This window comes from Melospiza georgiana, chromosome 6 (assembly GCF_028018845.1).
Source record: "Melospiza georgiana isolate bMelGeo1 chromosome 6, bMelGeo1.pri, whole genome shotgun sequence".
Lineage (NCBI taxonomy): Eukaryota > Metazoa > Chordata > Aves > Passeriformes > Passerellidae > Melospiza > Melospiza georgiana.
Window position 1 is genome coordinate 51,533,733 of NC_080435.1, and position 15,077 is coordinate 51,548,809.

The 15,077-nt window shown below is 43.1% G+C and overlaps 1 protein-coding gene across 4 annotated transcripts in view; it reads right to left on the reverse strand.

Annotated features, from left to right (window-relative positions):
• Window positions 1-15,077, reverse strand: part of BCL11B (BCL11 transcription factor B) — a 96,959-nt gene that overhangs the window by 51,734 nt on the left and 30,148 nt on the right. For 3 of the 4 annotated variants that reach the window (XM_058025724.1, XM_058025720.1, XM_058025721.1), the window contains exon 3: window positions 1,790-2,005. The exons of the other annotated variant lie outside the window; for it this stretch is intronic. In XM_058025724.1, coding sequence (XP_057881707.1) covers window positions 1,790-2,005 — 216 coding nt within the window. The remainder of the gene's footprint in view (window positions 1-1,789; window positions 2,006-15,077) is intronic. 4 annotated transcript variants of the gene reach the window in all.

Here is a 15,077-nt window from a genome sequence, read left to right on the forward strand (position 1 = left end):
TTCTTCAATAAGTTATTCCTTCCTTCCTTTTCCATTTTTAGGTGTACTTGCTTCCATTCCCACTAGCTGCTGCAATCAGAAGCAAGAGGGAACTGGGGTATCCAATTCAGTGTTACAACTGTGTGCCTCCTGAAGGCATGCACATGCATACTACACCAGTGAAGGCAGAGAAGACAGCAAAACATGAGACCAGTTCCAGTTTGATTTACTGGTTCCTGGGAGGAGAGGAGGCAGGGAAGCTTTCTGAATTTCTGATCCAACACTCACCATTTGCAAGAGCCTGTCTCGACATTGGTCAGCCTGCAGAGGCTGATGAAGCAGAATTTCACTAAAACTGCATCCTCTGCAACACCGCATGCATCAGCTTGGACAAAAAATGTAACCAGACCCTGCATTTACTGATGGCACCTCACCACACAGTACATTGCTAAAAAATCAAAACCTGTGTGCCAGTGCAAGTGGATGGGTGTAGGCTGAGCATCTTCCAGGCAGCAAGGGAGCCTTCTCTGTGTGCCCTGAGCTTCACCCAGGATCTACACAGCACCCTGCAGAGTGCTCTTAGCCTCCTTCTGAGAACATTTTATCTTTCAACACCCAAGGTTTCCAAGATACAAATTTAAATTTCTTGCAAAACTTTATATCTCACTTTATTACATCAATGAGAGATGTACAGGAACCTTCTCATGAGATACAGCATACTGTAGCCAAGTGGTACCAGTGCTTGTGGAAGGAAAAAGGTAGCACAACAAAGCTTTGCCAGCTTCAGGGGAGAAATGAGGAGCCATTTCCCAAAGGCTTTACTCCTGACAGTCATTGCTGTCTCTCTGAATCCTTTGGTCCTCACTCTTTACTTATCCAGCATCATTTCAGGAACTCCTTATTGAAACTACATGCACATTATCATGAATGAATGCTGTGGGATTTGGCCCACCACAGTGAGAGTCCATAAACATTTGTGGATTTTGCCACATCTGCATTTTCTTTTAAACCCTCCCCATTTTCACCTCACCAGCCCAGAGTTCATCATAGACGGAGTCTTGCAACTGATCCATGCTCAGAAACACCCACTGATTTCAAAGAGATCACTGGGTCTGAAATGATGGGGTCTGGTGACAATATGTCCGTGTTCTCTTTGGCTAGCTTGGTGTGCCTTCATTTTCACTTTCCCCTCCTTGTGGTGATAAAAGTCAGGCATCCAAAAGGAACAAAGGAAAAGAAAAACTGATGGGGTAAGAGGCCAGGGATGCATGGTGAGCTACCAAGGAGCATTTTCTCAAAGCAAGGGAGAAAACAGCATGGAGCACATACATCCTGCGTGCACATGGATGCGGAGGAGAGCCTTTAATATGAATGACTGAGGAGGACGGGCAAAAAAGAAGGAAATAAAAATGCCTCAGATGTAAAATGCTATCCAATTAAGCTTAAAATAAACAGCCTAAAGAGATGAAATCTCGATATTGGGGTGTCACATTCTGCAAGGAGTCTCAGACATTTGTTCCACAACATGGCACAAACGGCCCAGCAGTGGCCGCAGGTGACAACTGAGGGTGGGCAGGCAGGAAGGGAGGGATGAGAAAATGGAGGGAGTCGCAGGCCCTTTCCCATTCCCCATCCTCTTCCAGGGTGGAGAGGGAAGGAGGAAGGGAAGTGGGAGGGGAGGGCAGGTTAGGGCATTTTCTCTGCCTTCCCCATGCGACCCAGCAAAGGCAGCTCTCCCACAGCAAAGATGACATCACTTGGCAGCACTACTGACCTTCAGATAGCAACAAAAAAAAAGTATTTCTATTACCTGACAACTGACAATGACATCCAAATGTGCCTGACGTCTCAGTCTGAATCTCAGTCTGAGTCCCGCCAACTGAGACTGCACGTGCACCACAGCAGGGCAGGCTAAGGCAGGGCGGGAGGGAGGCCAGTGCGCGGAGAGGTGACGTGATCACGGATGTGTGAGGGTGGGAGGAGGCAGCTATGGGAGCCCCCGGCAGGTTTGCAGGCCTGGACGGCCCTGGAGAAAAAACAATAGAAAAAACTGTCAGTCGGATCTAAGTTTGAAGGGACAGAGGAGGCATCAAACAAGCGAAGTGGGGGCTGGCTGCCTAACGCTCAACATGCTTGCTCTGAACCCCTCTCTGGGGCCAGCTGAGGGCTCACACTGGGTGGGGGAAGAATAAGAAGAGACCTGGAGGACCTGCAAACCCAGGCTGAGGGCCTGTGAGGGCATGGAGCGGGGTGAAGGTGGGGGATGGCCAGCCCTGGCGCGGAGCAGAGCCAGAGGCGGCGGACGTCGCCACCAGCGCCTGCTCAGGGACCAAATCAAAAGGGGAATAATTGTTTTATGGCTGTGTTAATGCACTGAGCCGACACAAAACTGGGCAGCCTTTCTGCCGAGCCACTGCTGAAGTGGGCTCCACTCACCAGCCCGGACAAAGTGCAGTGACTTAGAGCTCAAATGGCTTCAGTGAGGTGCCAGGAGCCGAGCTCCCAGAAGGAAGCCTTGGCGGCCATGTGCTGCCTTCCCGCTTGAGTTGCGGCCAGTTGTGCATTTTGCATGCCCCGATTATGCAGGCTGATTCCCTACTGAGCCTGCGAGGAAGGGAGCAACCTTTTTCCTGGTAGCTAAAAGATGATATTGTAACCTACAACCTTATTATTTATTTTTAACCCCTCTAGGAATCACCTGCCATTTAAAAGCTGTATTTAAGAGTTTTCTCCTGCTCCACTGGAAGTGCTTGCTCTTCCTGGCACTAGTCCAAACTGAACTCTGTAGCTTTGAAAAACTAAGATACAAGTCTTAAATATCAGCATACACCTGCACAAATACAGACACACACACACACAGAATCATGTAGGAGTCACGTTTTTGGCTGGCACAAATTAGCAGACTTTAAATGGAAGCTGAGTGAACGGCACCACTTTCCATCCATTGGGAATCCCAACCTCTCCATTTCAAACTATTCCTGCCACTAAGTTATTAACTAAAGGGTAGCTACTAATCAAGGCCAGTTTCTACATGAAGAAATGTGGTGGAGTAGTCGCCATTAAAAAGTTGGCATTTGCCAACAGTTACCACACAGTGGTAGATCAGAAACCACAGTTTCCCCCTGTATTTAGATCAGGAAATATGTGTGCTAATTGTGGGGTACCTTCTGGCAAATGCTTTCTTACTAAATGGTGGCATCTCTGGCTGTGCATGAGTGTGCACCTTGCAGATAGATGCAAACACCATGGCAGCAAACAGAAATATTTATCTGTGTTCCCTCCAACCCTAGAAAAAACATTTCCTAAAGGAACCTACACTGTGGCAGCAAGGAATAATATTTATCCATGCTCCTTCTGACCCTAAACATGCAAGATTTTCCAAGGGAGTCTCTCCACCTTGAGAGCCCCTATTCAGAAACCAGGCCTGCATGCTGATCTGACAGCTACACATGTGAGGCAAATGGGGATACTTCATCCTTGGCACAGCATCCAGCACTCCAGTCTGCAAGGACTGCATTTGCTTTTGGCGTTTATCTTAAATGGCTAAGAGACCACCAGTGCAAAACATTTGTGTGAAGCTTTTGCCAAAACCACAAGTGAAGAGTATAAATTCCCTGTGTAAATACTTGAGCTTCAAGCATTGAAGATAAAATTTGTGCTGTTTTGTGAGGACTGGTTTTAAATAGAAGCCATCTCTGTGGCTTGTGGGACAAGAAAGGACTTTTTTTTTATTTTGGGAGCTCTGTTTGACTTTTGTAACTCTTTGGTCTCTCTGGAAGTACTATACAAGCAGGTATGATAACTGCTATCCAGATCCTACCTACGTTGCATTTCTGGCAAGACGGTGTGCTGTGCATGAGGAAACTGATGTTGGACATGGATTCTATGTGTGCAGGCTGTACCACTACTGACACTGTAACAGATATGAATAATGCTTGCTTTTTTCATGGAATAAGGAAAGAATAGTACAGGTTCCCTCCAATGACTTAACAATTGTATCTTATATTCCTAATACAATAAAAATTGCATGGCAGTGTTGAGCTGTCTGGGCATTTGTCCTTGCTTAGAAATTCATCAGCTTGAAATGGGGATTTAGAGTAGAACCACAGGGCAGCTACATCTCAAGTTATGCTGAGATGTGTCTGTGGTTTCACCATGACTAAGGGCACAGCTTTGCAGTCACTTGGCCCTCTATATATCATGATGCCTTGCTATGGGTTTTGAAAGAGATAATCACACAGAGGAACTACATGAAGTCCAGCAAATGCATCACTTGACTCCACTGCACGGGGCTTTAATGTGGAGGTCCATGGGCCCTGTCACACAACCCTACCCTGAGAGTAACAGCCTTCTCTCCAGCCTTGGTGCATCCCATACTTGCATTGGCAATGAATTTAATGCATTTTGCACTGCCCTGAGGTGTGCAAGAAGATGCAAAAAGCTCTCACCAAGGAAGGCCCTCCCAGATCTTACTCAGGACATCTCTAGTGTGGAAAGGGATTAGAGGATCTCAAATAGGAGATTTCTCACCATCTGGCCAAAAGGATCCTGTAGGAGCCTCCCAACAGCGCTACTGGGGACAAAAAGGCTATCTCTTTTAACAAGGTACCTAACAATTTTACCAGAAGAACTGTATGAACCAGATGCCAGTGAACGGATGGAACTGAAACTGTCCCTCAGAAGTTCTTTTTTATGTCCTCACCCTGGAGAAGAGACGCTCTGGGGAAACCTTATAGCAGCCCTCCAGTACCTGAAAGGAGCTGACAAGGGAGTTGGTTTTTTTTACAGGATTTGTGATGATAGGACAAAGGACAATGGAATTAAACTCACAGAGATAGGTGTAGATTAGGTTTAAGAGAGAAATTCTTTACTGTGAGGGTGGTGAGAGACTGGAACAAATTACCCAGAGAACTGTGCTCAAGACCAGGTTGGATGGGTCTTTGAGGTGTCCCTGACAATGGCAGGGGCATCTGTTCCAACTCAAACCATCTGTTCCAACTCAAACCATGGAGCTCAAATCGTAGTTTTATGATTCTATGATTTGATGTTGCCCAGGACAGATGTAAATTTGAGGAAATCTGAAAATTGTTAACCTAGTATTACAGAAGAATAAGGATTGGTAAGGGAGAAGAAGAGTGGACCAAGAGAGACTCTGACAGATGATAGGGATTACCACCAGCACTCCCAAGTCCAGCACTAAGAGACAAATATTGTGCAGTTGCCAGACCAGGGGACTTAATTCTGCCCCAACAAGAAAAGTCAAATCAGGTGATTTCTCCTCCCCTTTACTACCACTTCAAGGTTTACTTCTTTGTTACTAATCAGGACAGTCCTACAGAATCAGATCAAGTGGAAAATTATGAAGATGGAAATCATATCCAGTGGCCTCAAGGAAAAGCAGGGAGAAAAGGAGGGGTCCACCATTAGGTACATGATACCTCTTCATAGTTATAGAAAAAAAAGCGCTTGTGTTCAAAAATACTCAGCTTGTATTTGCTAGGAACATGTTCCCATTTCGTCTCTTCATCTCCTCTCTGTGGGATCCTAGGTGTATTTTTTATTCCATAAAGGGTCTATTTAAAGCTGAAAATGAAGATGGAGGCTCTTCAACTTAACTGTTACAAGTAGCGGACAAACACAAAATGAACAAAGATAAAAAGAGAGATAGATTAGATAGATAGATAGATAGATAGATAGATAGATAGATAGATAGATAGATAGATAGATAGATAGAATCTTAAGGTGGTGCAGAGACTATTTTGCTCAGCCCACACAGCAAGAGGCAAGAGAGTGGAGTTGATCTCTGGAATTCTACATCCAATCGACCACATCACATTTTCAAAGAGAAAACACACCTGCGAGCCCCTGACTGCCACAAAGGGCATAGCCACAATCAGCAGTAAAGGGAAAGCAAACCACAAGAACTGCAGTGCAATCTTAGAGGCAAATATCCCATCTGGATGGGGAGAGCAGGCACACACGTGCAGCATTGTGTTGCCTGGACATCCCTGACACGATGTGTGAGGCTCGATTTTCCTCCTGGGTCAGCACTGGGAAATCACTCACCTGCACTGCAGATCTCAATTATATATTCTGCATTCATTCTGCACGGAGAGTTTTGCACATAGCACGAGTGTGAAACACGCACAGGGACTGTCACCATGTAAATAAAACATCTGCATTGCTGATGGTAAAGGAGGATTTTGTTCTCGTGCATTAAACAGGCTCAGCATTTCCTCAGAACCTGTACATGGCAGTAGCTCACAGGTGATGTTGTCTCCAAAGCACCACTAAGGGTAATTTTCTTTTTTTCTCTCTGCTATTTTTAAACTTGCAAGGAAGAAAATAAGGTAAATTGGACACGACCCCAGGTGGAAAATGGAAAAGCCTAGATGAACCTGACAAAAGCCACAATCAAGGCATAAATTGCATCCTTTTGTTGCCCCTCTCCCAGAGCCTAGACATGTCTGGCCATATGATATGGTGTATGTAAAAACACCACACTCCTCTGGCACATCTGCAGAAAAGTCCCTGAGCAAAACACAAAGAAGGAGCCAAAGCAGCATTCAAAATGTCCCACCTCATCACGGCTTAGACCAGGGGAAGCAATCTTAAATTAAGAGACGTGGTTTTACATCTCATGTCACATGGAACTGCAGCCACACATAGCTGGTGTGTGCCAGGGGTCTGTGTGGGTGCCTGGGTGTGTGTCCACGTACAGGCAGACAGGCAGGTGCACAGGCAGACGTGTGAGCTGCTTAACAGGGCACAAACCAAGTTTTTCTGTGCCTGTGTTTCTCTGTGCCTGTCTGGTGACAGAAAATCCAATCAATAGCTGGTTAGAGAATAAAGCTCAGCTCCATTATTAAAAAATTCTCTTTCAATAAAAAGAAAAACATCTGTTCAAACAGTGTACAGCTACAAATTTGGAGTGCGGGCTGAAGCATCATCCCTGCCCTGTGCCCATCATGTTCAGGGAAAATACTGCAGATGTTTTGAGGGGAGTTTTACATGAACCATTGCAGCAGGTTTCCAAAAATTATAGACAAATCCATCCACTAATCTCTCCAACAGATTTTTTTTTCCAAGCTTTTTCTAAAACAAGCTGTCTCACATGCATCGCACCCTCTCCTGTGGACTGTTCCCACCTGATAGTATTGTCTCTCTGCCATGTCTCTTTTTGCAGACACTAAGAGGGTTGGGAAGCAAATACACACCAGCACACACACAGAGACACACAGAGACACACTTCCAAATACACACAAGCACAAACACTTCCAACAGCAACCAGGAGAGCAATGCCCCCTGTGAGGGGCAGATACACACGGCATCCCCCAGGAAAGCAGAATCTCTACCTGGTGTTCAGACACAAAACTGCACACACTCACACCCAGAGTCCAGCACTCAGGCAGACACACCTGCACGCCAGCCTTCACCTGTCCCCCCAGCACACACACAGCCCCTTGGGAGTGGTTTCCCCACACTGATTGTGATGCTTAGACTGAAACTTTGCTCAAGCTGGAAATGCGAAAGTTGCAGCAGGTAGAGAAGAAGGAGAGCAGGGAAGAGATTTCTTGTTGTATTTTGCTCAGGGATTTTTTCATTTTGGCAGACCAGGATTCCCTTTGAATTGATACATTTCTTTCTCCCAAGAATTTCGAATGATAATGCATAAATGAGTCATAGATCAAGAACACGACGTGGTGAGCAAGGAGGAGAAAGAGTGTGAGTGAGGGGCACTGGCACAGAAATTTGACAGTACCCCAACTCCCCCCCTTCCTCCCCCCATGCCAAGACATTAATTCTCACAAGTCGGAGAAAATTACTATGCATGAATGCAAAAAGCATGATCAGGAGTAATTAACATGGCTTCATATGCAAATTTTATTAATGCAGAAGTACAAAGTCATTATGCAAATGAAACTTACGTCAACTCTCTTGACAAATATTCATTTCTAAAGCTCAAGTTTCTCCTTTCTAATTTTTTTCCTTGATTTTTGGTGTAAAACCAAAAAAAAAAAAAAAAAGTGATGAGGACTGCTTGACAAGTTTGCAAAGTTGTTTTTCAACCGGAGAAATTTTATTCTTGCATTGTTGATATTTTTTTTGTTGTTGTTGTTGTTGGCAGGTACACGACAGCTCATGGAGGAGAGCGGGAGGATGGGGGACGCGGGCTACCAGCAGCAGGCAGCCAATCAAAACGCCAGCGGCTGTAATGAGCGCGATTGATGACTGTTTGGCTTTACTGCAGGGTAATGAACTAGAATCCAGTCTGAGGAGGGAAAAAATATGAATATTCATGAAGCTGTGCTCCTGCCTTTGATGATTAAAGAAATTTTTAATATTCAAATAAGCGCTTGCCAAGTGATTAACAAAGAACAAGCACGCAGGAATATGGAAATGGAGCTGTGGAAGATTTGGGAGTCACAGTCTGTGCAGAAAAGACAGCACAAAATTTCATAAACAAGATAGGCAGATAACCTAATTCAAATCTGAGCAAATAAAGGGGGGAAAATCACCTTCTTTTTCATCAGTTGGATATTGTATCAGTCACTTTGTTTTAGAGTGCAAAGGAGAATTAAATCAACCAATGCAATAAGACGGGGAGAAATACCCAAACCCTGAGAAACACAACCCAGCAATTGCAAAGTAAGAATCCTGGGTCAGAAACCGATAGGAAAATGATGGCTAAGGCCACCCTCTGCTGTGGGCTATTGCTTTTGCAAAGCAGGACCCTGCCTGATGCTGAGAGCCTCCTGGCTGCTCAGAATCGCCAACTTGTTGTATACAACAGGCAGGAGTCAAAAGTATCCTGAAATCACCAAGACCAGTCCCTGCTGCTAAATCCCTTTCCTTGGATAAAGGGCACACTGCAGGGCTTGACTGCTGTCTGGGAGAGGAGGGAGTGCTACAGAAACAAGAAATATTATTGCCAGGGAAAAGAAAGCAAGAAAAAAAAACTGAAAAGGAGGATGCAAGGAGGTCTCAGCTGCCCACCCTGGTAATCAGTTGGTAAAAAATGTGCTTTCCATGTCTGAGCCAGAAAGGTCCTCCACTCCCCACAGATTTCTGAACAAGGATACAAAAATTCAGGCACATTATAAAATGTCTGATAAGTTCAGGCTCTCACAGTTTAATAGCTTCACTAAGGATTCACACTGAAGCAGATAGTAACAATATTAGCTGCTAAAATGACTTTGCAGTTAAAATACATCTAATTAGCAGCCAGCTAATTTTTTTTCTTTGAAAAACAGTTAACTTCAGAGCTATATTATACCAGAATGAAATGTGGTTGAGCTCTTTCTGTTACTCAAAAGCCAGAGTAAGGATATCTTCAAAGTCTTAGGGCACTGGAAAACCAACTCACCTTTTGGTTATTAGATCCTGGGGTTTCACAGGCCTGTTTGCCTTTTCTGCAGACCTTTAAAAACTCTGGTTAATTATTTCTTATTTAAAAATCTAAAGAAAGCATAGGCTAGGTACCATTTAATAATTAACTGCTGTTTTCAGAATGCAAAATTTCAACTGTACTTAAAATGAAAATAATAACAGTAGCAGCACGAGGACAATGCTACAAAATGCAAAAAATGGCCATGATAAGAACCTTCAAAGTTGTCATGAAAACACATTATGTGGCTCATGGGATTTTTTCCCCCTATATTTACTTCATTTTTGGAAATACAAAATTATTCACTATTGATGTATCACAGAAAAGTGCTGAAAAAAAAAAAAAAAAAAAAGAAAGTAAGGAAAGAAAAGGAAAGAAAGAAAAAAATAAAAAAAGAAATGCCTAAATGTAAGTAAAGATAAGGTTAAACACCATGCCGAGGTATTGCTGGGAGCCTTTGCTCTGAATAATGCCAAGACCTTTCGAAGATGTCTGTTGTCTCTGAGTGCGCGTGGGCGGGTGAAGTGTGATATTACATAACTCGCACGCGGCAGCGGCTCTGCACAACCGTACTGATTGAAACGCCCGGCTGTGAAACTCACAGCTCCATTTCCTGGGCTGTTTGTGGCTCGTGTCAGACCTCTGCACACCGAAAATGTTATCCTTTGTCTGCAAGGTTCCTTGGCTTTGTTTTAATCGGCGCATTTTCTTTTTTAATGACAGAGGAGCAACTACCGGCTCCTACAGTTGGTTGCTTTGAAGCGCTTCTTAAATGGCCATTAAATTCTACCACACAAATGTGAATACTTAATATTTATTCCATATTTTCATTATTTCTTTAAAAGTACCCCATTTACATATTTCTGGAGAATAATGGTACTTCTGCAGGGCAGGTGAACACACATTTCTGCATATGGAGTCAATGGGGAAAAGCATTAAGAGTCCATATTGTAAAAATCAGCCCCTAAATTTAAGTGGTTTGAATTGAGCATGCAGCTGTGGTTGCCTGTCAGTAGTTAGATGCTGTAATAATAATAACAACAACAAAAATAACAATAATAATAATAATCTTTTCATTTCTCTAGTGCCTTCCACGCAAAGATCTGGAAGTACTTTACGAAGATAAATAAACTGAGTTTGGAACACCCCATGTGGTTAATAAATATCCCAGCATATCTAAAGAGCATGCAATTCCTCTCACTGTGTAAAAATCCACGTTATGTCATCCATGTATTTGCATATGATATTTTGGAGACTTGGACACCGAGGGCAGTCTGGGGAGAATTTTACTTACCTTGAAACCATGTGAATTCACAGAAGAAGCCCACACTATGCCTGCAGGATTGTTTTGACAAACCCCCACTTTTAGAAAACAGGGAGGGATTGTCAGTGGCCCCACTCAGGGGCCAGGGTGAGTGGTCCCCAGGGGTATCCAGGTGCCACGTGGCAGCATCCCTCTGAGCCAGGTCTCCACAAGGGCTCCTGCAGGACCACCTGTACCCCCCTCCCACCTGATGCTCATCTAAACTTGTTCCTCACCCCTTGTATGTGCTATGAACATGAAAAGAGAAAAACTGAAACATCTTGGCTCCCCCCCAGTTGAACACACAAGAAAAAGAACTCTCGCCTACCCCAAGGCTGCATTCATCGCCTCCCCCTGATGTGTCCTGTGCCCACCCCACCAACACAAGCCTTTGCCCCAGGAGAGCCGTATCCCTTTGTCATGAGAACAAGTGGGTGCAAGAGCAAGAGAAAACAGGGCAGGTTTTGGCCTAAAAACATCTTAAGGCATGAGTAAATATGACATGAGGACAATAGATGTGCTGAAAATATAACACAGGGAACCAGGAAGTTTCCTCATCTCAGGAGACTCGTCTTGCAGACCACTGGGCTGGGAAGAAGGCTGGGGTGCACAGCCCAGGGCATGAGCCACACAGGCCATGAGCCACACAGGCTATGGCACATTCTCTCCTGGAGCTCAGCTTCCCTTCCGACCTTCCCACTGACTGCCTGTCTGGTGTGCTCAGCCCCAAGATGCTCTCCCAGCTCTCACTCCGGGAATATCGAGTGTCTAACACAAGGGTGGCCTCATCTGAGCTGCAATGTCCAGAAGCTACCACAATAAACTAACAAATAATAACAATCACCCTGATTTGTGGAGGGTTGGGGTTTTTTATGTATTTTGTATTTTTTCCCCCAAAAGGCATAAAGGGTAGACAATAAACAGTTCATCAATTTTCCCAATTTTTTTCCCCAACTCTTGTAATTAAGTCCTGGGGAGTTTTCAGCGGTTGCAAAAATCCTTGTGGCTACTAAAAATTTTTGACCTGATTATATCATGAATATTTCTATCTACCAGCAAATATTTCTGATGTAATTGAAAAATATAACTACCCCAACATACAACTGTAGCAATTAAACAGGCTCTGAAATTAAAAAAGTAACTCAGTGGATGGAAAGAGCTGCTTCCAAAGGGCAAAATAATATATATATATATATATATATATATATATATATATATATATATATATATATATATGGAGCTAGAGCAAGAAACGCCCCTACAAATAATCAGAGGGCTTGACCACAAGAGGATGTTCAAGAGGTGAAAATGAAGGAATTGAAGTGGCCAGGGAAGAGACACAGATAAGCAGGAGGCATTAATACCAGTGGACTTCTCTGCCTTAGCCTTTTGGAGCTGAGTCCCACACACTGGCAGATGCTGCATTGCAAACATGTATCCTCAGGGTGGATATGGCCTCTGGAAAAGAAAACAGCAGGATCTGCTGCTTGGCTAAGTATCTGCCTTGCTCTGAAGTTTGCCTTCTACTAGTAGTTCTGTCCCTAAATTTTTTCCCTGTCTCTCACAATAAAAAAATAATCACAATTTTTAAAAACTTGGAGGATTTAGGCAAAATGAGGCCTTAGCAGCTTTTCAGCTGTTTGGCAGCAAAATCAGTTCCTGGAATGGGAGGGAACTTAGGGAAAAAGAAGCAGATGAAGTCACTCTGCCCCTCTGTGCCTCAGTCTCCCCATCTGTGAAAATCGGCTAATGACATCCACCTGATTTAGTTAAATGTCCTGGAAACTAAAAAGACTCTGTAACAGCAATATATTAAGCAGCAGCACTGTTAACTGCTTCACTGCTGGAAATGCAAAGGAGAGCCATCAGGTGATGCCATGTCCCTGCACAGCACAGATGGACAAACTTAATATACAGAAACAATTAGCTTTGGGGGAGAATCACAGCTTCTGGTTTTTTGCCTCACACCTTGCCAAAAGCAATGTAAGTGTAGACACTGTAAGTGCTGAATTTCAATGTGAAAAATAGTCTACCTGCCTAGTGTGAATGCATACACCAGACTTAAAGTAATATAACTTCGAAATAGTGGGGGAAGGGAGGGACATTAAGAGGCACATTCATGATTTTCAAATTTTTCCTTGTGCATGGAGCATTTTCACACTTAGAAAAGAAACTCACTAACACCGAGCAAACTTGAAAAAGCAAAACAGAGCAAGCAACTGGGAAGGGAGGGAGGGAGGGAGCAGAAGAGATTTTTTAAATGAGGGTTCCCATTGAGTTTTGGATCTCTCAGGTGAAAACTACTCCAGCTATGTGTGTATGAATAGACCCAAGTCTGATAACTGAATCTATCAAATTAAATGAGTAGAGCAATCATCTGGAGAAGGTAAAACAATCCACCAAATGAGAATAACACTGAGGATATAAAGGCACAGTCTTCAATCCACTGGACACCAGCACAACTAAGCAACTAATGCTCTGTGAGTGGAAAAGAGGCTAGGAAATTAACCAGCTTTTAAAAAATGAAAGAAAGCAGATAAATAAACCAGCAACGAGGAACTTAGTTCAGACTATAATGTAAGCCAAAAAAAGGAAAGAGTGAACCAGCATTTCATTTGAACGAGGAAGCATGCTGAAAACTTGTGCCCAATCCCTCTGCTAAATAGAACAATGAACTTTTACCCAAAGACTTGGATCCAAACAGAATTTGGCCAGTCACAAGCACTAATTAGACAGGATAACCAAACCCTGCACCAGGAGAGGTAAAACACAAGTGCAGTACAATAAGAACCCTGTAATCCTTTCACTCTGACACAAAGTATAAGAAACCAAGAACCATTCTACGTAAAGAATTTTTTTTGAGGTATTTATTTTCTGGACCAGATTTCCCTGTAACTCTCAATTTACCCATTATTTGTACAGAACAGCATCTTTCTCCATAACATAAAAACATGGGATACAAAAAGGCTTTTTTTATCAAGTCTGCTTGAAACAGAAACTGAATACACTTACCTAGGAAAGCGTATTCAAAAAAAATGAGATAAAAAACCAGACATACTGTACAAGCAAGGTGAGGCAAGAGAATTCCTTTAAAAATCCACAGTTAGGATGAGGAAGCAATTTTAAATTCATACCTATCACCCCAGTAAAATAAGGCTGGGTAGGCTTGTTTTGTTTCTGATGAAAATATCAATATTCTCCAATGACAGCTTATTGCTTTATATCACAGACTAACCAAATCTTTCTATAACCTCCTGCATTATGAGCAAAATCTCTAAAATGTCACCAACTAAAAAACTGAACCAGCCTGTAATTAGTTTCAACAAAGTCATCCTTTTAACCCTAATTTTCTAGATGTAGATGTTATTTCCATAGTAAGCATTATGAACCTTCCTTAAGGACAAGTGGAATCAAATTGTAAAATCATAAGCAGTGATCTAGTAGTTCTTCCTCGAAGCAAGCCCTTTATTTGCCTGTAATAAATTCAAATCCAGTCTTCAGTCTCTTAATAGGTGATCAGAGAAAATATGCATGCACACCTAAACTGCCACAACAAACCTTATTTTTTAAATAACACTTCAATCGCTAATATAATAAAGATTGTTGTAACCCGTTAGCACTGGTATCATTATTCCTTATGATTCAATATTCTAATGACTGGCTGTAACAGAGGTTTATGTTCTGCAGAGGTTTATACCACTATTTAATGTAATTAAGCAAACTGGCAGCCAGTGCCTCTATGGAAATATCATTTCTATCACAGAGTATTCCCACCAGAAATTCAGCGGGATCATAACATACAAACTTTGATTCTGTTTATTTTTTCCCCTGTTCTGAAACTGATCTGGCATTTCTTGGACTTAGTACTAAGTGGAAGAAGGAATTAATTTGGCTTCTGTAGACATGTTATTATTGACAATACTAATAATCTATGACAAATGGGCCATCCCTGCTCCTCTCTTTCAGAAGGCATTGCAGCCTACAACATCACTTTGCAAAGCCCCAGAGCTGGACTCTCCTCGTGCAGGGAGCCCTGTGAGTGCACCAGCAATGGGGTTTTAAGTAAGCCATTAAAATGCTAATATTCAGCACGGGCCAGATCCCTGTTACCACTGAAAGCAGAACTAAAGCTCCTCTGGAGACAGGATAAGGCCCTTCCAATGTGATCAAAGAGTAAATACATGCAAAGCTCTGATGGGAAAAAGGATCTTTTTTCTAATTTTAAAACTAAACAGGGAGAGTCCACCAGGCTCATAATCCATGTTACAGTCACATCTGGGATCACTGACATCTGGGATAACAGCCCTGAGGAAGATGGGTCCAGGCTAAAAAGTTCCCGCCTGGGGTCAAAGAGGAGCACTTAACACCCAGGATTCTGTGAAAATGGACTTATTTATCTTTTGGGCT